General features: G+C 39.5%; 1 protein-coding gene across 7 annotated transcripts in view; it reads left to right on the top strand.

Moving 5' to 3' along the window:
* Positions 1-27660, top strand: part of LOC309865547 (uncharacterized protein) — a 203623-nt gene that overhangs the window by 45420 nt on the left and 130543 nt on the right. For all 7 annotated transcript variants that reach the window (XR_014312154.1, XR_014312155.1, XM_082731992.1 and 4 more), the window contains 5 exons: positions 1473-1574; positions 13604-13765; positions 23189-23301; positions 23689-23824; positions 24094-24297. Coding sequence is in view for 5 of the 7 variants with exons in the window: in XM_082731992.1 (XP_082588118.1) it covers positions 1473-1574; positions 13604-13765; positions 23189-23301; positions 23689-23824; positions 24094-24297 (717 nt within the window). In the remaining 2 variants the exon portion in view is untranslated. The remainder of the gene's footprint in view (positions 1-1472; positions 1575-13603; positions 13766-23188; positions 23302-23688; positions 23825-24093; positions 24298-27660) is intronic.

The raw sequence follows: 27660 nt of genomic DNA, 5'->3' as shown, positions 1-27660 counted from the left end.
TCCTCATTGTTTGGGGGAGCTATGTTCTATAAAGTTGCCACAAGCCCTGAATTAACAAAAACTGAACCATTGCTCACAGGGGAAATACAAGGTTAGGTTCATCAACTGATAGATACACAACCTTGCTTTATGTGTAGTTCTGTTTAAAGATACTTTAATATAAGTTTTTGATTCATTAACATTGATCTTATGGCCAATAGCAATATAACTCATGCTCAAAGCTTATCAAACATAAATATTTCTTCCATAAGACATGTCACAGCCTTCCTGTACTTAGGAACACTAGGCAACCCTTTGGCACTATACTTAGGGGCCACTTTAAACATTGAAATCATCAACAAAAAACCCACAAAAATATAGAAATGTGTCACTAACTAGACCACAAAAAGGACTCTTGTTTACAGAATGAGAGCTGGGACAAGAAGTCTGAATGGAGGGGCGCCTGGGTGGCTCAGTGGTTTGGGCTGCTGCCTTCGGCTCGGGTTATGATCTCAGGGTCCTGGGCTCTCTGCTCCGCAGGAAGCCTGCTTCCCCCTCTCTCTCTCTCTCTCTGCCTGCCTCTCTGCCTACTTGTGATCTCTGTCTGTCAAATAAATAAATAAAATCTTAAAAAAAAAAAAAAAAGAAGTCTGAATGGACAAGAAGGCCGTGTATGACCTCAGCTGGAAATGTGGAGTTGGGTGATTCAAAATTTTCACCATTCTTTGCATGCCCGTGAATAACCAGGATAGATCTGCCAAAATTTATTTTGGGGTTACGAATAAATTTTTAGTGAGAAAAAATTTGCAAATACAAAATCCGTGAATAATGAGGATCAGCTAGATTGTGTAGGAAAGAAGTCTTACGTGGTAAAGATGAATGGATGGAAAGGAGAGAAATCAAAAATTACTCCTAAGGAATGGGGCTTGAGCAAATAGGTGATTGGTGTAGGGAAAGCTAGACTTTCTGTTCTAAGTTGTTACATTTGCCTTCCAACTATAGATAACAAGGAAGTGGTTGGGTATCACATACTGGAGCTTAGAGCTAGATATAAATTTGAAAGTTACAAGTACATTGATGTATTTATAGCTAATGTATAGTTAAATGTATTACAGAATTAATTTTTGAAATATTCCATGTTAAGGGATAAAGTAAAATTTTATATGTGGAATCTTTGTGGGAGAACTTCTCTTGCCCTATAGGTCCAGTGTGGTATCCAAAGCTGATGGATTTAGGGTTCCTCCTGCACATGGATTGTGCTGTGTGATCCCAGATGATCTCAAAAGCCAGACACCAACAGGAGCTGCTGCTGCCTTCTCCCTCCATGGATCATAAATCCATACAGACCTCTTCCAAGTCTTCACATGCTCTAACAAACTTTCTAGCAGAGACTAGATCCCATTTTAGAAGGTCCTTGAATCTCTTTGCTTGCAACTTTTATTGAGAACCATTCTGTTACGTTGTAACTTTGTGTGAACATGTTTGTCCACTAGATTAAGCCAAAATGTGATCCTTGGCAAAAGAAGATTTTGACTAGACTAAAAGAAAGGAGAAGACTAGATGTATTAATGCAACTCCAAGCCAAGTTTTTGAAGGTAAGAAAATAGCTATGTTCCCTTGTAGATAAAATTCTTGCTGAAATTATTCTCAGAAAATTGAATTTTCCTTCCTGTTTAAGAAATATTAGCCATTGATTCTCTATAAAGGCTTTATTTGGAACTTTCTAATCTAATTGCTCAAATTTTATAATACTGTTAATTTTCCGTAGAAAGTAACAATTGTTCCAGCTTTGGCACTAAGTCTTTTTGTGGTTTCAGTCTATCCGCACAACCTCCTTGAGTTTGTTTCCTAATCTGTGAAACAAAAATACTGGATGAAATTATCTTATTTTTATTGTGGCAAAAAGCACATGGGATAAAATTTTCTCATCTTAATCATTTTAAGTGCACAATTCAGTGGTGTTCAGTATTTTCACACTGTCACGAAACAGATGTACTGGAACGTTTTCATCTTGCCAAACTGAAATTCTGTACCTATTAAACAACAGTTCCCAACTTCCTCCTCTCCACAGCCCCTAGAAACCACCATTCTACTTTCTGTTTCTGAATTTTACCACCTTCGCACACCTCATATAAGTGGACTCATACAGTATTAGTCTTTTGGTGACTGGCTTATTTTACTTAGGACAATGTCCTCAAGATCCATCCATGTGGTTGCATGTGGCCATATTTCCCCCCCCCCTTTTTTTTTTCAAGAACATTTTATCAGCTTTATTCTCAGTAGCCCCAAACTGGAAACACCACAGATGTCTTTCAATGGGTAAATAAATTAATCGTGGTATATCCCATGCCACGGAATACCTGTCAGCTGTAAAAAACAAAAAAAACAAAAAAACCCCAACAAACTAGTGATAGACCCCAGAACCTGGATGCATCTCCAGAGAACTATAGGAGTGAAAAAAAAGTCAGTCCCATAAAGACTGTATGAGTTCATTTATACAATGCTCTTGAAATGACTAAGAGAAATGAAGACAGATTCGTAGATTTGAAGGGGAGACTGGTGAGGAAGGGAAAGGAGAATGGCTCTAAAAGAGGAACACAAGGGATCCTTGGGGTGATGGATCTTTTCTATGAGTTGACTATATCAAACTCAATATCCAAGTTGTGATACTGTGCTAAGGTTTTGCAAGATGTTAACATTGGGAGAAATGGAATGAAGAGTACATGGGACCTCTTTATATTATTTTCCACCTCTTTTCTTAAATGGTGGTAAAATACACATACTATGAATTTTACTATTTTAACTATTTTTAAAATGTACAGGTCAGTGCCATTTAGTATATCCATATTGTTGGGTAATCATCACCACCATCCATCATCAGAACTCTTCATCTAGCAGACTGAGACTGTTTACCCATTAAACAATAACTCCTCATTCTTCCCTCCCCCTAGTTCCTGGTGACTACCAGTCTAATTTCTGTCTCTATGAGTTTGACTACTCTAGGTACCACCTATTAGTGAAATCAGACAGTATTTGTATTTTTATGACTGACTTCTTTTACTCACCCAGGTTCACCCATGTTGTAGGATATATCAGAATTTCCTTCCTTTTTAAGGCTGAATAATATTCCCTTATGTATATCCATCATGTTTTTTGAAAATCTGTCTGTTGATGGATGTTTGGGTTGCTTCCGCCTCACGACTATTATAAATAATGCTGCTATGGACATGGATATGTAAAGACTTTTTTGAAATCCTGCTTTCAGTTCTTTTGGGTATAAACCCAGGAATAGAATTGCTGGATCATAAGGTAATTCTGTTTTAATTTTTTTGAGGAACTTCCATACTATTTTCCATAGCAGGTGCAGCATTTGACAATACTACCAGCTTTGTCTGGTAGGGTTCCAATTTCTCTGAATTCTCAACAGCCCTTGTTATTTTCTTCCTTCCTTCTTTCCTTCTCTCCTTCTTTCCTTCCTCCCTCTCTCCCTCTCTTCTTCCCTTTCTTCCTTCTCTTCCTTCACCTCCTGCTGCTTCTTCTTGTTACTAGCCATCCTAATGGATGAGGTGATAATGTCATTTTGGTTTTGCTTTGCATTTCTCTGATGATTAGTGATTTTGGGAGTCTTGTCATATGTTTATCAGTCATTTGTATATCATATTTAGAAAAATGTCTGTAGAAGTCCTTTGCCCATTTTTTAATTGAGTTATTTGATTGTAATTGTTGTTGTGCTGTAGGAGTTCTTTATTTATTCTGGATATTAACCCCTTATCAGATGTATGATTTACAAATATATTCTCTCTTTCTATGGGTTGATTTTTACTTTGTTAATTGTGTCCTTTGATGCACAGAAGTTTTAAAGTTTTAGGTAGTCACATTTATCTACTTTTGCCTCTTTTTTTTTTTTTTTTTTTGCCTGTGCTTTTGGTGTCTTATCTAAGAAATCATTACCAAATTTAATGTTATGAAAATTTTCCCCTGTTTTTATCTAAGAGTTTTATAGTTTTAGGTCTTATGTTTACATCCTTAATTGATTATGAGTTAATTTTTTTCTTTTCTTTTCTTTTTTTAAATTAACATATAATGTATTATTTGTTTCATGGGTACAGGTCTGTGAACTGTCAGTCTTACATAGTTCACAGCACTCACCATAGCACATACCCTCCACATTGTCCATCATCCAGCCACCCCATCCCTTACACCTCCCTCCCTTCCAGAAACCTAGTTTGTTTCCTGAGATTAAGAGTCTCTTATGGTTTGTCTCCCTTTCTGGTTTCATCTTATTTCATTTTTGCCTCCCTTCTTCCATGATCCTCTGTCTTGTTTCTCAAATTCCTCATATCAGTGAGATCATATGATAATTGTCTTTCTCTGATTGACATATTTCACTAAGCATAATACTCTCTAGTTCTATCTGCATCGTTGTAAAAGGCAAGAGTTTTGGGTTTTTGATGGCTGTATAGTATTCCATTATATATATGCAGATATACAGATAGTACTTATGTCATAGGCTTGTTTTGAGGATTATAAGAGTTAAAATATCTAACATACTTAAAAAAGAGTGCCTGGCACTTAAGTGTTCGATAAATATTAGCTTTTATTAAGGGAAGAAGGCTAACTAACTATATATTTTGTATATATGTATATAAAATATCTTCCTTATCCACTCATCTGTTGATGGAGATCTAGGCTCTTTCCACAGTTTGGCTGTGTACACAGTTGTGGACATTGCTGCTATAAACATTGGGGTGCATGTGCCCCTTTGGATCACTACGCTTGTATATTTAGGGTAAATATCCAATAGTGTGATTGCTGGATCGTAGGGCAGCTCTATCTTCAACTTTTTGAGGAACCTGCATACTGTGTTCCAGAGTGGCTGCACCAGCTTGCATTCCCACCAACAGTGTAAGAGGGTTTCCCTTTCTCCACATCCTCATCAATACCTGTCATTTCCTGACTGGTTAATTTTGGCCATTCTGACTGGTGTGAGGTGGTATCTCACTGTGGTTTTAATTTGTATTTCCCTGGTGCTGAGTGATGTTGAGTACTTTTTCATGTGTCTCTTGGCCATTTGAATGTCTTTTTTGCAGAAATGTCTGTTCATGTCTTAAGCCTATTTTTTGATTGGATTGTTTGTTCTTTGGGTGTTGAGTTTGATAAGTTATTTATAGATTTTGGATACAAGCCCTTTATCTGATATGCCATTTGCAAATATCTTCTCCCATTCCCTTGGTTGTCTTTTGGTTTCGTTGACTGTTTCCTTTGCTTTACAAAAGATTTTTATCCTGATGAAGTCCCAATAGTTCATTTTTGCCCTTGCTTCCCTTATCTTTGGCAATGTTTCTAGGAAGAAGTTGCTGCAGCTGAGGTCGAGGAAGTTGCTGCCTGTGTTTTCCTCAAGGATTTTGGTGGATTCCTCTCTCACATTGAGGTCTTTCATCCATTTTGAGTCATTTTTTGTGTGTGGTTTAAGGAAATGGTGTAGTTTCATTCTGCATGTGGCTGTCTCATTTTCCCAACATCATTTATTGAAAAAATGGTCTTTCTCCATTGGACATTCTTTCCTGCTTGGTTGAAGCAGGTCCTCCCTTTGTTGAGGGTCTATTTCTGGGCTCTCTATTCTGTTCCATTGATCTCTGTGTCTGTTTTTGTGCCATTACCATACTGTTTTGATGATTACAGCTTTGTAATAGAGCTTGAAGTCTGGAATTCTGATGCCACCAACTTCAGTTTTCTTTTTCAGCATTCCTGGGTATTCAGGGTCTTTTCTGGTCCCATATAAATTTTAGGACTATTTGTTACATTTCTTTGAAAAAAGTTGATAGTATTTTGATAGGGATTGCATTAAATGTGTAGATTTCTCTAGGTGGCATAGACATTTTCACAATATTTGTTCTTCCAATCCATGAGCACAGAATGTTTTCCATTTCTTTGTGTCTTCCTCAATTTTTTTTTAAAAGATTTTATTTATTTATTTATTTGACAGAGATAGATCACAAGCAGGCAGAGAGGCAGGCAGAGAGAGAGAAGGAAGCAGAGAGCTGAGCAGAGAGCCCGATGCAGGGCTCGATCTCAGGACCCTGAGATCATGACCTGAGCCGAAGGCAGCAGCTTAACCCACTGAGCCACCCAGGTGTCCCCCTCAACTTCTTTCATGAGTGTTCTATAGTTTTCTGAGTATGGATTCTTTGCCTCTTTGGTTAGATTTATTCCTAGGTATCTTATGGTTTTGGGTGCAATTGTAAGTGGGATCAACTCCTTAATTTCTCTTTCTTCTGTCTTGGTGTTGGTGTATAGAAATGCAACTGATTTCTTAGCATTGATTTCATTTTATTTATTTTTAAAAATTAATTATTTTTATAACATACAATATATTATTTGCCTCAGGGGTACAGGTCTGTGAATCAACAGGCTTATGCATTTCACAGCATTTACCATATCACATACCCTCCCCAATGTCCATAACCCAACCACCCTCTCCATAAACCCCTCCCCCAGCAATCCTCAGTTTGTTTTGTGAGATTAAGAGACTCTAATGGTTTGTCTCCCTCCCAATCCTGCCATATTTCATTTTTTCCTTCCCTACCCCCCAAATCTCCCACCCTGCCTCTCAAATTCCTCATATTAGGGAGATCATTGATGATTGTCTTTCTCTCATTCACTTATTTCACTCAACACAATACCCTCTAGTTCCATCCATGTCATTGCAAATGACAAGATTGCATTTCTTTTGATGGCTGTATAGTATTCCTATGTATATATATATACACCACATCCTCTTTATCCATTCATCTGTTGATGGATATCTAGGTTCTTTCCATATTGTAGACATTGCTGAGCACTGATTTTTTTGTTCTGACACTTTACTGAATTCCTGTATGAGTTCTAGCTGTTTTGGAGTGGAGTCTTTTGGGTTTTCCACATAAAGTATCATATCATCTGCAAAGAGTGAGAGTTTGACTTCTTCTTTGATGATTCAGATGTCTTTTATTTCTTTTTGTTGTCTGATTGCTGAGGCTAGGACCTCTAGTACCATGTTGAATAGCAGTGATGACAGTAGACACCCCTGCCATGTTCTTGACCTTACAGGAAAGGCTCTCAGTTTTTCCCCATTGAGAATGATATTCGCTGTGGGTTTTCACAGATGGCTTTGATAATATTGAGGTATGTACCCTCTATCCCTACACTGTAAAGAGTTTCAATCAGGAAAGGATGCTGTACTTTGTCAAATGCTTTTTCAGCCTCTATTGAGAGTATCATATGGTTCTTGTACTTTATTTTATCAATATATTGTATCACATTGATTGATTTGTGGGTGTTGAACCAACCTTGTAGCCCAGGAATAAATCCCACTTGGTTGTGGTGAATAATCCATTTTAATGTTGGACCATATTGGCTAGCATTTTGGTGAGAATTTTTGCATCCATGTTCATCAAGGACATTGGTATATAATTCTCCTTTTTGATGGGGTCTTTGTCTGCTTTGGGGATCAAAGTAATGCTTGCCTCATAAAAATGAGTTTGGAAATTTTCCTTCCATTTCTATTTTTTGGAACAGTTTCAGGAGAATAGGTACTAATTCTTCTTTAAATGTTTGGTAGAATTCCCCTGGGAAGCCGTCTGGCCCTGGGCTCTTGTTTGTTGGGAGATTTTTGATGACTGCTTCAATCTCCTTATTGGTTATGGGTCTGTTCAGATTTTCTATTTCTTGCTGGTTCAGTTTTGGTAGTTTATACATCTCTAGGAGCACATCCATTTCTTCCAGATTGTCAAATTTGCTGGTTTATAGTTGCTCATAAAATGTTCTTATAATTGTTTGTGTATTTTTGGTGTTGGTTGTGATCTTTCCTTTTTCATTCATGATTTTATTAATTTGGGTCCTTTCTCTGTGAATAGGGATTTGATAAGGGATTTATCAATCTTATTAATTTATCAATCAAAGATTGATTGATTGATTTATCAAAGATCCAGCTCCTAGTTTTGTTGATCTGTTCTACTGTTCTTTTAGTTTCTATTTCATTGATTTCTGCTCTGATCTTTATTATTTCTCTTCTCCTGCTGAGTTTAGGGTTTTTTTTACTGTTCTTTCTTCAGCTCCTGTAGGTGTAGGGTTAGATTGTGTATTTGAAACCTTTCTTGTTTCTTGATAAAGGGTATGGTTATATACTTTTTTCTCAGGACCGCTTTTGCTGCATCCCAAAGATTTGGGGATGTTGGGTTTTTGTTTTCATTTGTTTCTATGAATTTTTAAGAATTCTTCTTTAATTTCCTGGTTGACCATTCATTCCTTAATAAGATGGTCTTTAGCCTCCATGTATTTGAGTTCTTTCCAACTTTCCTGTTGTGGTTGAGTTCTAGTTTCAAAGCACTGTGATCTGAAAATATGTAGGGAATGATCCTTATGTATACATCTTTTGGTACCTACTGAGACATGATTTGTGACCCAGGATGTGATCTGTTCTGGAGAATGTTCCATGTGCACTAGAGAAGAATGTGTATTCTGTTGCTTTGGGATGGAATATTCTGAATATATCCGTGATGTTCATCTGGTTCAGTGTGTCATTCAAGGCCTTTATTTCCTTGTCGATCTTTTGCTTGGATGATCTGTCCATTTCAGTGAGGAGGGTGTAAAAGTCCCCTACTAGTATTGTATTATTGTCAATGTGTTTCTTTGATTTTTGTTATTAATTGGTTATATAGTTGGCTGCTCCTGTGTTAGGAGCATAGATATTTAAAATTATTAGATCTTCTTGTTGGAACAGACACTTTAAGGATGGTATAATGTCCTTCCTCATCTCTTACTGTAGTCTTTGGCTTAAAATCTAATTTATCTGATATAAGGATTGCCACCCCCGCTTTCTTTTGATGTCCATTAGCACAGTAAATTGTTTTCCACCCCCTCAATTTAAATCTGGAGATGTCTTTGCATCTAAAATGAGTTTCTTGCAGATAGCATATCTATGGGTGGGTCTTTTTTTTTTTTCCACCCATTTTGATACCCTGCATCTTTTGAGTGGGTCATTTAGCCCATTTACATTCAGGGTAACCATTAAAAGATATGAATTTAGGGCCATTGTATTGCCTCTAAGGTCACTGTTACTGTATATTGTCTCTGTTCCTTTCTGGTCTGTTACTTTTATTATTTTTTTAAAATTTTCTTTTCATTTATTTATTTGACAGAGAGAGATCGCAAGTAGGCAGAGAGGCAGGCAGAAAGAGAGGAGGAAGCAGGCAGAGAGGCAGGCAGAGAGAGAGGAAGGGAAGCAGGCTCCCTGCTGAGCAGAGAGCCCGATATGGGGCTCAATCCTAGGACCCTGAGATCATGACCCGAGCTGAAGGAAGAGGCTTTAATCCACTGAGCCATCCAGGCACTCCTCTGGTCTGTTACTTTTAGGATCTCTCTTTGCTTAGAGGACCCCTTTAATATTTCCTGTAGGACTGGTTTGGTGTTTGCAAATTGTTTTAGTTTTTGTTTGTCCTGGAAGATTTTTATGTCCCCTTCTATTTTCAGTGACAGCCTAGCTATATATAGTATTCTTGGCAGCATATTTTTTTTGTTTAGTACTCTGAATATATCATGCCAGTCCTTTCTGGCCTGCCAGGTCTCTGTGAATAGGTCTGCTGCCAATCTAATATTTCTACCATTATAGGTTAAGATCTCTTGTCCTGAGCTGCTTTCAGGATTTTCTCTTTGTCCCTGAGACTTGTAAGTTTTACTATTAGATGACAGGGTGTGGACCTATTTTTATTGATTTTTGAGGGGTGTTCTCTGTGCCTCCTGGATTTTGATACTTGTCTCCTTCCCCAAACGAGGGAAGTTCTCTGCTATAGTTTGCTCCAATATACCTTCTGCCCCTCTTTCTCTCTATTCTTCTTCTTCTAGGATCCCAATTATTCTAATATTGTTTCATTTTATGGTATCACTTATCTCTCAAATTCTCCCCTGGTGATCCAGTAGTTGTTTATCTCTCTTTTCCTCAGCTTCTTTATTCTCTGTCATTTGGTCTTCTTTATCACTAATTCTCTCTTCTGCCTCATTTATCCTAGCAGTAAGAGCCTCCATTTTTTATTGCACCTCATTAATAGCTTTTTAAATTCCAACTTGGTTAGATTTTATAATCCTTTTATTTCTCCCCAAAGGGATTTTATTTCTACAGAAAAGGATTCTCTAGTATCTTCTATGCTTTTTTCAAGCCCAGTTAACATCTTTATAATTGTAATTCTGAGCTCTAGTTCTGGCATCTTACTGATGTCTGTATTGATTCGGTCCACAGCCATTGGTACTGCCTCTTGTTCTTTTTTGGAGAGTGAGTTTTTCTGCCTTGTCATTTTGTTCAGAGAAGAAAAGATGAATGAAAGAACAAAATGCTGAAAGGTAACAATGACCCCAGAAAATATACACTAACCAAATGAGAAGAGACCAAAACAGAGGAGAAAAGAAAGCAATACAAAATATGATTAGAGGGACCCCTGGGTTGCTCAGTGGGTTAAGACCTCTGCCTTCAGCTCAGGTCATGATCTCAGGGACCTGGGATTGAGCCCTGCATTGGGCTCTCTGCTCAGCGGAGAGACTGCTTCCCCCTCTCTCTCTGCCTGCCTCTGCCTGCTTGTGATCTCTCTCTCTGTCAAATAAATAAATAAAATATTTAAAAAATATGATTAGACTGATGAATAGAACAGAGCCACACACTTGATTTTGATTTTGGGTGTATTTTCATGTGTTAGAAGAAACTGCCTCCCAAATTTTTAAAGAAAGAAAAGAAGAAAATAGATATATATTTTCTCATATATATATATATATATATATATATATATATACACACACACACACACACACACACACATACACACACATGTTGAAAGGATATAATATGACTGTAGAGATGAACATTTAAAAAGATTTTTAAAAAGGAATTGAGGGGCACCTGGGTGGCTCAGTCACTGAATGTCTGCCTTTGGCTAGGTCATGATCCTGGGGTCCAGGGATCGAGCCCTGCATTGGGCTTGCTGCTCAGTGGGAAGCCTGATTCTCCCTCTCCTGCTCCCCCTGCTTGTGTTCCCGCTCTCACTCTGTCAAATAAATAAATAAAAATAAAATCTTTAAAAAATAAAAAATAAAATAAAAAAGGAATTGATAAGAAGTTGGTTGAAAAAAGTAAAAAAAAAAATCAGGGAGAGAAAGTAATCAGGTGGGAGACCAGAAAAAGCCATATGCTAGATTTAGGGTATATTTTGGTCTGTTAGAAGAAAATGTATCCCAAAATTTTAAAGAAAAAGTTACATGATTACAAAAAATAAGTTTAAATACAGTGAAGGGATAGAATATGAGTATAAAAATGAAAATTTAAAAAGATTTTTAAAAAGGTATTGATGAGATAAAATAGTTAAAATAGGTTAAAATAGGAAAGAGGAAATTAAAAAAAAAAAAGAAAAATAGAAAAGAAAAAAATAACAAAAATTAAAAAAAATTAACTCTGAAGACTAAAGAACCAGGAAAAAAGCCATGAATTCTATATGCTGTATTTCCCTAGCACTGGAGTTCCTCAGTTCTCCTTGATTAGTGAACTTGGTCTTGGCTGGATGTTCTTGCTGATCTTCTCGGGAAGGACTCTGTTGCAGTGATTCTCAAATGTCTTTGCCCAAGGCAGAATTGCACCGCCCTTCCCAGTGGCCAGGCTAAGTAATCTCCTCAGGATTTGCTCTCGGAAGCTTTTGTTCCCTGAATGCTTTCTGTACAGCTTGGGAGGAGGAGAATGAAGATGGTGGTCTCCCAATCTCCAGCCCTTTAGTTGCTGAGAGCTCAGGGCCCCACTCTTCAGTGTGTCCTCAGAGAAAAGCGGTAAATCCTTCCTTCTCCTTGGTCTCCGGCCAAACTCCGAGCTCACCCAGCCTGTGACTGAGCATTTCTATCTCTGGCGCACAGCACCATTTGGAGTCTCCTAACCCAGCAGATTCCTGCCATGCACTCCCATGCTGCTTCTCCCATAGGAGGAAGAGGGGGTCTCTCTGGATCTGCCACTTGTGGGATTCCTGCGTGAAGAGCAGTAGCTCAACTGTGCCTTAGATCATGATTTAAGGTAACCCCAAACTGAGAGCTCACTCCTTGACTCCACCCTTGCAGCCAGCTGCCCTGGTCTAATACCTGGGAGCTTTGACGTACTCAGACACTCTACTGGTTTTTCCGCGACCCTGAGGATCCTGAGACCACATTGTCCCAGCGAAGTCTCCTCCTCCCATCCGCCACCCCCGCCACCTGTCCGCTTATCCTCTGGAGAAAGGTTCCTCAGTGCAGAAGACTTCTAAAAGTTCCAATTTTGTACCCCACTACTCTACTGCTTGCTGGGATGTGGCCCCTTCCCCCACAGTCTATCTTCCTGTATATTGGCTCGGATACACTTCATCCTACCTTCCAGAAAGTGGTTGCTTTTCTGTTCATAGAATTGCTGCTATTCTCTTTGACCTCCTGTTGAATTTGTAGGTGTTCAGAATGGTTTGATAACTATCTAGCTAAATTCATGGGACTAGACAAAATTTAGGTCTCCTACTCCTCTGCCATCTTGCTCCACCAGTCTCCATTATGAGTTAATTTTTTGTGTATTGTGTATGATAAAGGTTTAACTTCATTTTTTTACATGTGGATATCCTAGAATCATTTGTTGAAGGGACTGTCCCTTCTCTGTTGAATGGTATTGACATCCATGTCTAAGATCATATGATCATATACTCAAGGGTTTATTTCTATGCTCTCTAGTCTATTCTGTTGGTCTAGATGCCCAATTTATTCCAGGACCACACCATTTTGATTACCATAGCTTTGTAATATGGTTTGAAATCAGAAAGTGTGTGTCCACCAATTTTATTCTTCTTTTTCAAAATTACATTGCTATTTGGTGTCCTTTGAGGTTTCACATGAATTTTAGGGTGAATCTTTCTATTTCTGCGAAAAAAGTAATTGGGGGGGTTTTGGTAGGGATTGGACTAAATGATATTTGAATTTCCTTGTAAAATATTGTGTTACATGTATCACTGCCGTTGAAATTCAATTCTGGGACTATTACTTGATCCTTTACCTCCAGAAGAGAAGAAGGAACATTTATTCAGTACCTACTACATGATGGGAATTTTTGCACCAATCCTGGGAGAGACATCATTGGTGTTCTTATTAGGTTGACTTGTCCTGCTCTGTGTGGTGAAGTCAGGATTCCAGCAGAGATATGAGCCAAGGCTTGTGTCCTTACAAAGCTTGTACTTTCCTCCTACAATCCAGCATCCTCTTCCTCCATCTCCTGGCAGCTTCCTAATAGCAAACAGGGTTTGTACCCAAAATGATGGGTATTTATCTTTTCATTGGTGCTATAACATTTGTGGGGGTACAATCTACTTTGTATTTAGAGGGATGTTGCAGAATTTTAAATGAGATGCTGTGTGTATTTAAATATTCACAATGTTCAGTGGATGGACATACCAAAGGGAATCATGATGTTTGAATGTGATTTTTATTTTTTAACTGAATAAAGCCCCACCTGGGGATTCTTTCTTATTTGTGTGTATATGATCAAACTTTTGCTGAATAGAAGGGAATAATCTTCTACCAAACCATTCTTTTCCCTCTTGTTCTACTTGAGATTTCCAGCCCCGAGCGAGTAATGCAAGTGCTCCAAGACCATGCTGCAAAGACAATCATGCCACCTCCATCTTGTCCAACTTCTGTGGCTTCCCAGGGTTTGCATCAGTGCAACTATGACGACATCTGGGAGAATATTTATAGCAACATCAATCTCTACCAGGTAAAACAGGAAGAAATAACCAATATGCCTTTCTGTCCAACTCACTACTTTTGTGTAGATCTTAGAAATTTACCTTTGGTAGTTTTTCAGAAACCCTCTCCATAAGAGCTTCAGGTTTGTTTTTTCAATAAAAAGATTTAATTGCTGATTAAAAAGAAGAATGTAAAGAGGTATAATATAAGAGATTGCTGCTGGGACATATACATAAGCACTATTTACCAATGCAAAGGCACACATTCTAGTGCTAAACACCAAATGAGTTGGACAATTGTTAAATAGTGTGAGTCTGTAGAGGCAAAGTGGTCCCCCTAGGGTTGGTTCTTCTGGGAAAAACCTTTCAGGAGGAAACTGAACTGGGTTTGAAGGACTCATGGGGCTCAGGGAAGTGGTGGTGGAGAGGGAAGCACATTGTAGAAGGGAGGCATGAACAACCATGCAGAAGAGACACTGTGTGTGGAGGGTTCAAGGCCAGGTTGGTGGAGTGAGTCATGTGGTAATATGGGGAGGAAAAGTTTTTTTAAGTGGGAGGAGAGGGAAAGTTGTGAATGTCCATAAATTTCAGAAAAAGGAATTTGTGTTTTATCCTATAAGGGAAGTGATATATACAAAGTTGTATTTTTAGGAAGATTGATGTGGCAGCAAGGTGTTAGTTGGATTGAAAGAGGGAGAGACTGCAGGTAGGGAAGCCAGCTAGATAGCTACTACATAAGATAGGCCTGAAGTTTGGCAACAAAAGGCAATTTCTATACAAAGCTATTGGATATTTGTCTTTACAATGGTACTACAACATTTTTAATAATTTGCTATTGTTTGGAGCACCTGGGTGGCTCAGTGGGTTAAAGCCTCAGCCTTCGGCTCAGGTCATGATCCCAGGGTCCTAGGATCGAGCCCGACATCTGGTTCTCTGCTCAGCAGGGAGTCTGCTTCCTCCTCTCTCTGCCTGCCTCTCTGCCTACTTGTAATCTCTGTCTGTCAAATAAATAAATAATTTAAAAAAAAATCTCCTCCTTGGAGGCTTTAAAAAAAAAATTTGCTATTGTTTGTTGCTCCAAGGGAAGAGTATTGTTTCCTTTGCTTATTTAAATGGGAAAACTCAGTATGTTTATGATCTGGGAGAAATGAGCAGTGGAGATGAAGAGATGGAAGATATGAATTTGAGAAACAGATGACCCTGGGGAAAGAGGAGGGGGTGGGATGAAGAAACCAGTTGAAGGTGGGCGCCTGGATGGTTTAGTGGGGTAAGCCTCTGCCTTAGGCTCAGGTCATGATCTCAGGGTCCTGGGATTGAGTCCTGCATTGGGCTCAATCCTCCTCTCTCTCTCTGCCTGCCTCTCTACCTACTTGTGATCTCTATCTGTCAAATAAATAAATAAAAGAAAAGAAATGGAAAGAAACTAGTTGAAGGAGTAATTTTGAGAAAGGAAAACTGGCATCATTTCCCTTGAGGTGAATAAGATCTATAGAATTGTCAGGTACAAAAAGATAAGATGTGGTAGCTTGTAAATGCCTCTGGCTGTCTCAGAGAGAGAGAGAGGAGGGGGTGGGAAGATGCCTGCATTAGTGAGATTGAAGGTTAAAGTGACACATAAGGAGGTGGGTCACTGTGGGTAATGCCACCGGGCCACCAATGGAGAAAAGAATATAAGGATGACCATGTAGCCAGAGGGCCCAGTTAAAGTAAGAGGGCATGACTTTCAATGAGCCTAATATTCATAATAATCCTATTATTTTCACCCCTAAATATAATTGTAGAAATTATACATAAAGTCAAAGGTATGAAGAAGTTTAGTAGAATGCTAGAGAGAGAAGCACTGTCATGGTCTATCATCCCAGGCTGGGGATGGGAGAAAGTGAAACCCAAATGACTTACAGATTAGCTGGAAGCAAACACAAAAGTACATGCATGTGTAACACACACACACACACACACCCCACAACCTCTACAACTTTTCAACCTGTTCAGATAAGGATCTAGAGAATCTAATAAAAAATGAGTTGGCCAAAGAGATCAGGAGCAGAGACAGCATTATCATGGCATTGATCACCTGGACTCTGATTTCCTTGACAGGCAGGTGGCTACCAGTGACAGCCCTCAGCGAGCATCCTGAGAGAGCTGAGAAAATAGCCACATTTTTTCCTACCCCATATGTCACCAGGAAGACCTTATACTAATAAGGGGATTAAAAAAAAAAATACATTCTTTATTTAAATTCAGCTAATTAACATATAATGTATTATTGGTTTCAGAGGCACAGTTCTGTGATGTAATATTCAATGTAATGAACATTTCATCTTGTTTTATTTTTTTCTTCTCTTCCCCTATGATCCTCTGTTTTGTTTCTTAAATTCCACATATAAGTGAGATCGTATGATTAATTGTCTTCCTCTGATTGCTAAGTGACTTCGTTCACTTAGCATAATACCCTCTAGTTCCATCCATGTCGTTACAAATAGCAGGATTTCATTTTTTTAAAAGATTTTATTTATTTATTTGACAGAGATCATAATCTTTTTTTTAAAGATTTTATTTATTTATTTGACAGAGATCATAATCTTTTTTTAAAAGATTTTATTTATTTATTTGACAGAGATCATAAGCAGGCAGAGAAGCAGGTAGAAAGAGAGAGAGAGAGAGGGTAGCAGGCTCCCCACTGAGCAGAGAGCCCAATGCAGGGCTCGATCCCAGGACCCTGAGATCATGACCTGAGCTGAAGGCAGAGGCTTTAACCCACTGAGCCACCCAGGCACCCCAGGATTTCATTTTTGATGGCTGTGTAACATTCCATCATATATATATATATATGTATATATATATATGTATATGTATATATATATATATATATATATGTAATCACAGCTTCTGTTTTTTTTAAGATTTTATTTATTTATTTGACAGAGAGACACATCAGGAGAGGGAACACAAGCTAGGGGAGTGAGAGAGAGGGAGAAACAGGCTCCCCACTGAGCAAGGAACCTGATGTGGTGCTTGATCCCAGGGCCCTGGGATCATGACCTGAGCCAAAGGCAGATGCTTAACAACTGAGCCGCCTGGGTACCCCTATACCACATCATCTTTATCCATTCAACTGTTGATGGGCATCTGTGTTCTTTCCATAGTTTGGTTATTGTGGACATTGCTGCTATAAACATTGGGGTGCACATGCCCCTTTGGATCACTACATTTATATCCTCGGGGTAAATATCCAGAAGTGCAATTGCTTGGTTGTAGTATAGTTCTGTCTTCAACTTTTTGAGGAAAGTTCGTATTGTTTTCCAGAATGGCTGCATCAGCTTTCATTCCCACCAACGGTGCAAGAGGGTTCCCCTTTCTCTGCATCTTCACCAACATCTGTTTTTTCCTGACTTTTTAATTTTAGTCACCCTGACTGGTGTGAGGTAGTATCTCATTGTGGTTCTGATTTGTATTTCACAAGGGGACATTTAAAAACATCCAGTTCTTTTGCATCTTGAACCAAACTTAAGCAGAAGGAGATAGGGAGTAGGAAAGAAGGGAGAAGGTTGAAGCCAGAGTCAGCCCTTATCACTAAATACGACCGGCGCTCCTAAGATACTGGACAGTCTAGCTCTTGATCTTGAAAGAATCCTCCTTTACCTGAGATTCTGGTTTTAACATTTGAGGGCCACCACAAGTCTGTTCCCTCCTTGACTGAGAAAGTAGGGGCAATTAAAGTCCCAGGGGGGCAGATGAGGGTGAACAGGAGTAAAGGAGAAGTAGGAGGCAAAGAACAGGGAGTCAGTAGTGAAGAGCTTCACGTTTGAAGTCATGGGGAAGTGATGGTCCAGGGTCTGGCTGGACCAGCAGGCCAGAATTGTAGCAGTGCCCATGAAGACTTAAGGGATGAAGGAGGTTATCCAGGAAAAGCAGAACGTGCAGGGCAAGAGCAGGAGATGATGGCTCAGGTTTTTTGTTTTTTTTTTTTTTTGAAAAGTGGAAAACACTAAGAGCTACAGCGCGAGGAAGGAGACCAGCCACACAGTGGAGAGAACTGACATTTCCTGCCGTCCTCTGTTCCTGCTTCCCTCCATTTACACATGAGATGGAAAGTCAGGGTATGATGAAATGTAGTCTCTGTTTTCAGCAGTCTATTTTGAATGCAGTTGCCCGTGTTAAACTGGAGGAAAGAAGAAAAAAAGAATGAAAGAAAGAAAACCACTTCCTTGGGCTATTTACTGACTTGTAAATGTTGTTCTTGGAATTGACCAAAAGAAGAAAAATGTGAACACCTACTTTTAGGTTGATTTATGGTAAATGGACCCTAGAGAATGAGAACACCTATAGATTTCAGAGGTGGATCCTGAAGGGAGGCATAACACACACAAATTAACCCTACTTGTTAGTGTCATGCATGTTTCCTGTTCATTAGTTTGTTCGTTCATTCATTCATTCAGTGATTATTACATGGATACTGTAATTATTATAATTATTAATTATTACATGGATACTGCCTTTGTGCCAGGACCTGCGCTGCTCATGGAATGAAACATGCAATAAACAGGTGGACGGAAGAGTTAATCTCATCTCTAACCTGTGGATACCATGAGGAAAACTACAGGAAGAGGGGGCAGTGGGGTAGGGAGGAGCTTCCGCTCTGAGTTGGGAACATCTGATCTGACATTTGATAAATGAGAAGGAGTCAGCCATGCTAGTGAAGAGCTTTCCCAGTGGGGAAACAGAAAATAGCACAGCATTGGAGAAAGAAAATTTGGAGGCAACGATCAATGGTTTTCTACTTTGCCTCCCATTTTCCTGTGGGCGTTACTTTGTGAACTCCTTATGTATTTCTGCTCTGGTCAAGGGCGCTTTATTCAATATCTGAATGCCATTCTGAATATTGGATACCAGTCAGAGGAGATTAGGATGAAGTTAAACGGGGCAGATAGGAGGAGTCACAGGAATGTGGGTATGAATTGTAAAGCTCTGTGATTATTTTGCACGCATGTAGCAGTCAAGTATGAATTTTAGCATCTATACGCTGGTCAGCATTCTGATTCTGAAGTTGGCAAGGAACAATCCATACCCCATGAAAAATAACTTTCTTACTTCTGCATGAAGGAAAGCAAACCTCATAGGATTGTCCATTTTGACAGCTCAGAAAGAATATAGCATGACTTCGGGACAGTTTTGGATCAGTTTTCAGTGAATACTATTCACCAATAGTTTTTCTTTAGGAAATTTGTTGTTGTTGTTTAGAAAATAAATGTTTTATTTCAGAGCAGTTTTAGATTTACAGAAAAGTTACGAAGATAGTACAAGGAGTTCCCAGGAATCCCCTGTCAGGTTTCTCCTGTTATTGACATATTACTTTGTCACACCCAAGGAACGAGCACTGGTACATTTACTGATATCGAAACTAGACTGTATTTGGAAGTTACTGGTTTTTCCATTACTGTCTTCTTTGTGCTTCAGAGCACCACAGTGCCTTTGCTTGTCATGTTTCCCAGGCACCTCAGGTCTGTGCCAGCTTCTCAGGCTTTCCTTGACAGTCTTTGGGAGTACTGGTCAGGAAACCTGTAGAAAATCCCTTCACTTAAATTTGTCTGATGTTTTTCTCATGGTTACACTGGGGTTGGAGGTTTAAAGGAAGGACACCCCAGAGGTGAAGTGCCCTTCTTATCACCATATCTGGAACAGATGTTATCAACCTGGTATATTGCTGTGATGTTAAGCTTGATATGTGGTTAAGTTAGGGGTGTTTGCTAGGTTTTTGCACTGTAAAGTGACGATGTTTCTCCTTAAGAAGATGTTAGAAATTAATTTTAAGCCACAGAAATAATACATAAACATCTTCTTGTGAAAAATTGAAACATCACTGAAAATTTAATGCTTTAAACTAATGGGAATTCTAATCTGGTCCCCATTCCATTTCCTCAGAGGTAAACACTGTTATTGCTTTAGCTTTTTCAATACATTTACATTCAAACATATGTCCTCATAAAATATATATTATATATATACACACACACACACCATATATATGTGTACATATATACATATATACACATAACACATATGTACACATATGTGTACATATATACACACATATATGGTATAATATTGTGTTTTAGTTTTCTATGTAAATTATCTGTCATACTCTGTGGATATCTTTGTTAACTTGCTTTTTTCACCCAATTATATGTCTTAGAGATCTGTCTCTGTTCTTTTTAATGCTTGCGTTATATTTTATCACATACAACAGCTCACACAGACACCTCTCTGGATACTTGTTGCCATTTTTTACCTCATTAGAAACCACTCCCACTGAACTTCCTTGTACATGCCTCCTTGTGCACATGTGTGTTTCTTTAGAGTAGATACTTAGAAGTAGGTTTTTTGGGTCACTGACATACACATGAAAATTTTCCATAGATCCTACTGAAGTGGTACACCCTTTTTTCCCCTAACAAGCAACTTATGAGAGAACCTGCTTTCTCACATTTTAACATCAAACATATTTATCTGAAGGTCAATAATGTTTATATTTCTATCACATTTTGAATTGGCCCTTTATTTACCATTGGCGTGTAAGGCAGGCTACTCTTTTCTTTATACACAATTCTTTTCCCAGATTCACTTAAAGATCTGGGTTTGGGGGATAAAGAAAAAATATCAGATTTTCTGATCATTGTCAATTGAAGATAATTTATAACTAAAAAGAGAGAATTATGGTCTAAAAGGATTGTGTTTTTTTTATATCCTTTTGAAAAAACTTAAAAATAATTTAACCATAGTCCTAATCAGAAGCAATAGGCCAGCCAGCCCTGTATGGATCCTCCCAAACCTTCCACCTTTGTATTTTATTAAGTTACTCATATCCAGTGCCATTCCCCAAGAAAACACCTGTTTATTAAAATGTATAGACATTAAATACTACTATTGGCCATCATATTTCTAAAGATATGGTTTAATTGGTCACTGTTCTTTAACGTTATGGAGTGTTGCCGCGCCAGGAAACACTATATCCTGTGCCTCTTCTTTTGTTTCTTCTCACTGGCCACAGGGAGGAGAGGGCAAGGGACAGCTGGTTCTTCCCCAACAGCTTTACTGGTCCCCTGTGTTTCCACAGATGGAATGAGGGCATAGTGTGCCCTCACAAAAGTGCTGTTGTATACAATCATTCCAATGTGCAAGAAGTTTAGGGAAACAGAAAACACTCCTTTCTGGTTTCCCTCATCCAATTCAATGGAACATGTAAAACAAACATTTTCTGCTGACAATGATGACATGTATTATCACCGAAAATTTGGGAAATGTAGAAAAGCTCAAGGAAGAAAATAAAAATCAGCCATTATTTTACCCCCCAAATAAAACAATAACATTGTTAACATTTGGTATCTATCCTTCTAGTCTTTTTATTCTGTGGATATACAGAAATACGCTGTGGGGACATTTAGGAGGTGGGAAATACATTTTAGATGTATTTTTCCTCTGATTATTCCACCCACCACCCTCCCCCCAACCTCCCACTCCACTGCCCCTGCCAGTTTTCCCAGAAGAATTAAATTTGCAATCAGTGGAGATCTCAGAACTATCAAAATACTGCCCAAGACAATGCTGGCAAAGACCCAGCCACCAGGTAGAGTAAATGTCAAAGGATTTACCTACCTAGGAAGAAGGAACAAACACAGGTGGTGTTGACATTCTGGCTTCTGGTCAACCCTGCTGCTTACCTGCACTGTGTCTAGTTCTCTTAGGGGAATACACTCATGCGCTTTGCCCCATGTCACTTCCTAAGTCTTTTCCAGTCCTGGGGTTGTGGGATGTTTACATGGAAATACACTAATGTACACATTTACCCAGAACAGACAGGAGCTAATTCTACCCACAGGCAGAATGGGAAGCCATTTAACGATACTCGATGAGACAACTTTCTTCTCACTCACTCTTCCTAATATCCCTGCCCCAAATTCTCTTCTCTACTGCCCATCATAAAGATCAATAGTCTGTCTTTAGAGTCTTGGGTACTGTATTAGTTAAAATTATATTTGGCCATTGGTCATAATTAAACACAAAATAGCAGAGGATTAAAGGAGATAGGAATTTCTTTCTCTCTCCCTTATATTAAGATCCAGGGGTAGGAAGTACAGAACTAGCATGATGACTCTGTTCCATGGAATCCTCAGGGACCCACGCTCCTTCTATCCTGGAGTTCCAACAGATGCAGCCTCCATACCCAAGATCAACACCTGGTCTGAGATGCAGCTCCAGCTGTCACATTCTTGTCCTCAGCAGCAGAATGGATAATGAGGGAGAGAACCTGCCACTTCAGGGAAATTCCCAGAAGCTGCCACACGGCATTTTCACTTTGGCCAGAACTTAGTCACATAGCCACACCTACCTGCAAAAGAGGCTTGGAAATATCATCTCCATCTGGGTGGCCACGTGCCACAATAAATATTTAATTACTACAGAAAGAAAGGAAAGTGGATCTTGGGGAACAACCAGCAGTTTTTGCCATAAGGGCTTATTGGAATCCCAAGAGTGAACCATTAGAATATAAGTAACCCAAAGAGTGGGGTTCCAAGCTAACTCATTGCCACTCAGTAGTGTTTCTGTGGGTACTGGAACCACTATAAAAGATTGTCTCATGAGAATGGGGTGTATGCCCAGGGGCAGGCAGAGAGAACAACGAAGAAAGGGGCTGCCAGAGGACCAGGGGCAGACTCAATATTACCTTCTTCAAGTTTTTCCTAGGACTTGAAGGAAATTCATCAATATTACCTTCTTCAAGTTTTTCCTAGGACTCTGTATATGTGTGTGTGTGACCTAGTCCTGCTCAATATCAGGAAAAATGCCTATGGAAATAAACACAAACCATGAATTCTGTGATAGATCCTGCCAGGCCGACCGACTACAGTAATCCATGGGCAGGGGGATCTAGCACATACAGGGCACCTACAAGATGCCAATCACTATGTGTTAATTCTCACAGCAATTTATCTTCTATTGTTATGCCATTTTACAAGCACAAAAACAGGATTAAGACTTTAAAATATTAAATCACATAGCTAAAAAGTAGAAAGAAGCATTCAATCCACCGATCTCTCTCAGCCTGGAACAAGGTTAGATTCGAGATGTTCAAGGTTTCAAACATCTACAAATGTGTGTATCAACTTTTCATAAGTGAATCACGGAAAAGCTATATGTGTGTCGGGGGGTGGTTTTAAAAGCTGTGAAGAGTCTTATGTAACAAGGACTAAATAATGATGATAACGGTGGGCTCTAATTTATTCTAGAAATCCGGATTTTCATAGGACATGCTGCAGTGGATCCCAATACTCTTCTGCTCGTTCATATAAATATGCCTTGGGTCATGGGGTTTGATCTTGTGGTGGCCCAACTGTGACTTTGTTAATGATATTGCAGATGTCCATGTAATTCAACGAATGTTACTTTTTTGATAGAATGAAAATATGAGGGAAGAGGACCTTTCAATGGAACAAAATGAAAATGACCTAGCACAGATAAGTCGCTGCCAACATGCTGGTGAGCCCGTCAAGCAGAAAAAAGAGACAGGGTAAAATTAAATCATGTTATTGGTGACTCAAGGAAATGGATTAAATACAGGGAGGGGGTGGAAATTGAGTGACTGATTAATAGGTAGGTTACATATTAACTCAAAAATATTTGAAGCTGAAATAAAAGCAAGGCTGTTCGAGCAGGTCAGACAACTAAATTAATGTTTCACCCTAGGACTGGGTTTTTCACGAGAGTAATTACTAAAAGCAATTTCTTTTTGTATTTATACATATAGAGTAATTATTTTCCTTCTAATGCATTTTTAAAGAGTAGCTACTGTGAAACTCCCTTAAGTTAAATAAAATGACTTCCATTTGGTGTCTATGAATTTTCCAAACCACTTTGAGGTGAAAAGCATTTATTCTATTTTTCCTACCCCCTAAAGGTACAGCTTTGCAGTGGCCCTGCAACTGCTCGGTTTGGATGGCGGGGCCGGGCCCAGTGATGGGAGTCCTGTCTTGATGAGAGGAGCCTACTTGTCCTTCCTGTATCTGCGCCACCTGCGAATCAGGGAGCTGCAGGTATGTGGATGGCACAGCACGCGGGCTTCAGACTTCTGGAAGGTTTGGTTGTTCACCAAGGTGGTTTGCCCGCTCTTCCAGTAGCCACGCATTTTTACACTTCGTTCTTTGTTCTGATTTTTCTGCAACATCAGGCCTTTCTGGGGATGGTGTGTTTCTTTTTCAGCGGTGGAATCAACTTGCCAGTTTCCAGGGCCCCCATTCAGTTTTACTCTGTCGTGTGGGGACACCAAAGGACAGGGTCCTAACCTGGTCTTTCTTTGTTTCAGCGCACCTGTCTGGGAATTCTGAACTACTTCAGATCCGTTGAGCGAACACTGACAATCAACACTTCAGGCCTTACCTTGGTTGGAGGGAGTCTGGTCCCCACCATAGAAGATAGTTCTTGGGTAAATACAGCCGAGGGAGGTCTGGGCACCTCGCAAGGTCTAGGAGCTCACCACTATGTCCATGGGACAGCTGCTGAGCACAAGGTGAGATTAAGATTCTGCTGAGAGTTTTTTCTGCCTTGGTTATCCTATCTCCCAAGCCCCCTTCCTCTTGACATCTGGAGTCAGTTAGCATGGTGGAGTAGCAGATGGGGTTTCTTAGGCGTTTGGCTTTTTAGAGAAGTTCAGTGACCACTTGAGAGTAGGTCACAGGCAAACAGGACTCTAAGAGCAACCCTGGAGGACACAATGGGAAGGAAGACATTTCAGCTGCTGGTTTGTTGACTTTACAGGGAACAGAGCCTGAGGAGCCCTTTCTGTTATCCTAGCTTGAGAGTCACATGTCTTTACCGAGAAGCTCTTATAAGACCCTCTTTGACATTACTAGAGATACCTTTCTGCCTCTTTCCTGTTTTCGAAGCCCCAAGTGAAAAAACAGACTAGAAAACAAAGGTAGAGAAAACTTGAAAGAGCTGAAAATCAAAATTTATCTTTTATCCCTCTAAAAGCCTATTTGTCCCTTGGTGCTTTTAACATCTCTTGAATGTATTTTTCTATAGTCCACAAAATTCATATCAGATCCCTTTCTTTGGGAGGGAAGTTGAAAATGCCTGCATTTTCTTGGAATAGTGGAGGCACTCTTGCAATATTTTCTTCTCAGTCTCTAGAAAGTTTATTCCTGAAGGTGGGATTTAATATGACCTTTATCCTCTTAAAAGATAATTTGACAAATGTGAAAAATAAAATCTATTTATCTACCAAACAAGTTACATCTTAACCTCTATGACCCCTGACTTATGTTTGTCATGTCTGTAAGGCTGTGACATCTTATTATCAACTATCCCTAATACGCAGTGTAGAATAACACTGTCCAGTAGAAATATACTGCAAACCATAGATACCATTTATAATATCCTCATAGCCACATTTTAAAAGTATAAAGAAATATGAAATGAACTTTAGTCATATGCATCAAAATATTATCATTTTAACATATAACCAATAAAAAGAAATAATGAGATACTGTACATTTTTTATACTAAGTCTTCCAAATTTGGCACATACCTTATATGTACAGTATGTCGCAACTCAGACAAGTCACAATTTCAAGGGCTCAATAGCTACGTGTGGCTAGAGGCTACTATATGGCACAGTAGAACAGCTCTAGATATTGAAAAGAAGTTTATTTTCCCATGCAGTCACATAGGGTCCTGCTTGCACTCAGTGTACAGGAGACTTCTGGTTTTGGTCTCCTTTGGCAACAAGTACCATCCCCCATATCCTTCCCATACACAGTTTTACCCCTCTGCCCTTCTCACTTGATCCTAGCTCACAGTCAGTCAAGTCCAGTCAATATGCCCCTCTATGGACCTAGAGGGGAGGCTAAGATGCTTTTGAAACAAACACCCCTAGGGGTGCCTGGGTGGCTCAGTGGGTTAAGCCACTGCCTTCAGCTCAAGTCATGATCTCGAGGTCCTGGGATCGAGTCCCACATCGGGCTCTCTGCTCAGTGGGGAGCCTGCTTCCCTCTCTCTCTCTCTGCCTACTTGTGATCTTTCTCTGTCAAATAAATAAAATCTTTAAAAAAAAAAAGAAACAAACACACCTATAAAACAAACACATCTTTCTTTTGCTAATATTAAATCTACCTCCTACCATAGCCATGCTTTATTATTTGCTAATAGATTAAAAAGGGTTCTTTCTTAGCACTGAACTCTCTTTCAGTTTGTTTGTTCTGGGATGGGAGTTGGGGGTAGCCATGAAGGAAGGGGAGGGGAAAAAAATCCCACCCTGCCCCATTGATTGTAGGAGGAGCTTCTCAAGGGTATACAATATTGCCTTCCTATGCTCTCAGAAGTGACAGGAAGACCAGCTCCCTTAGAAGCTGCCAGGAGCTACTTCTGTACTGGGAGAAACTCAAGGAAGTGGCCTTCCTTCAGGATCTTCAATAGAACCACATGGTTTAGCTGTCCTCCATGGTGCTTGGCATGGTCAGCATTTAAACTAGAATGTTTGGGCCTAACTATGTGATTCTTTCCCATGCAGGTAATGAAAAGCACTGATGGTAATTTGTTGGGGTGATCTCACAAGGTCCAGGGCCAAGACTGGTACCAAGATCTTTGGGGTTACTAGCCTGGGGAGCTGACACTGGAGAAGCCCATAAGATGGAGACCTCTTCCTGGACCCGTGTATTTGATCCTATGATGAAAGTTTTGGGCTAGTATTAACAAGTGTTCACTCTACGAAAATACCAGAAAAGGAAAGCACCTACCACCCATCATGGGACTTTATGAGTTTACTTTAGGCATGTGTCAGAATAGAAGGAGCCCCCAGATGAGAGGGAGTAGGCCTTTCCTGGCTGTTTGACCTTGGGCAAGTCTCTTTTGGCATGGGGATCTGACACCCCATGCATGTTCAGGATCTGCCTGGACTTAGCATGCTAATAGCAGAGGCTGTTATGAGGAAGTGGTGGGAGATGAGGCTATAGAAAAAAATCTGGCCAGACCATGAAGGCCTAGGCTCTTCTTAGGGTAGGAACTACTTCCAAGGTTGTTAGGGACCAGAGAATTCTAAGTAAAAGAATGGCCACTGCACTTTGGGATTATCACAGAACTACCTAGACTTTGTAGACTAGTAAAGATGATAATAGGTGATATGAAGAAAAATTAAGAAGGAAAGGTAATAGAGAGAAGTGGACGTTGGTGATGGGATGTTGCCATTGTAAGTAGGGTAAGTCAGGGAAAGAAATCACATGACTGACTTGGAGCAGAGGAGACAGGCAGAAGACAGCCAATGCAAAGGCCCTGAGGCAGAACCATGTATAGCATTTTTGCAGGAACAGCAAGGAATTCAGCGCAACCAGAGTGATTGAGGGGGAACTTGGCAGAAATTAAAATAGAGAGATTAGAGAGGTGGGGAACAGATTGTGTAGGGCTTTGTGGACCATTGTAAAGACTCTGACTTTGAGTGAGAAAAGGGAAGCCATTGGAGAATTTTGAGCAGAAGAGTGATGTTATTTGATTCACATTTCAATATTAATGCTTCTAAATGGGGAATAGACTGAAGATGCACTGGGGTCAAAGTAGAGACTAGTTAGGAGGTTATTACATTAATCAAGGAGATGATGTGTCTGAAAAGACAGCATGGTGAGAAATGGTCAGATTCTGGACATATTTTGAAGGTATAGCCAGTATGATTTTCAGGCAGATAGAATGTGGAATGTGGAAAAGAGAGAAGTCAAGGTTGATTCCAAAGTTTGGGCCTCAGCAAGTCTGGAAGTCTGGAGTTGCTGTGATCTGAGGTGATTGGAACAGGTTTGTTGGGAACATCAGAATCTCAGTTGAGGGCATGGAAATTTTGAGATGTGTAGTAGATATTCAGGCAGCAAAAGGAAAAAGAGAGTTGGGT

The sequence above is a fragment of the Mustela nivalis genome, assembly GCF_964662115.1.
Source record: "Mustela nivalis genome assembly, chromosome: 5".
NCBI classification, from domain to species: Eukaryota; Metazoa; Chordata; class Mammalia; order Carnivora; family Mustelidae; genus Mustela; species Mustela nivalis.
This window is presented reverse-complemented; position numbering and strand designations above follow the sequence as displayed.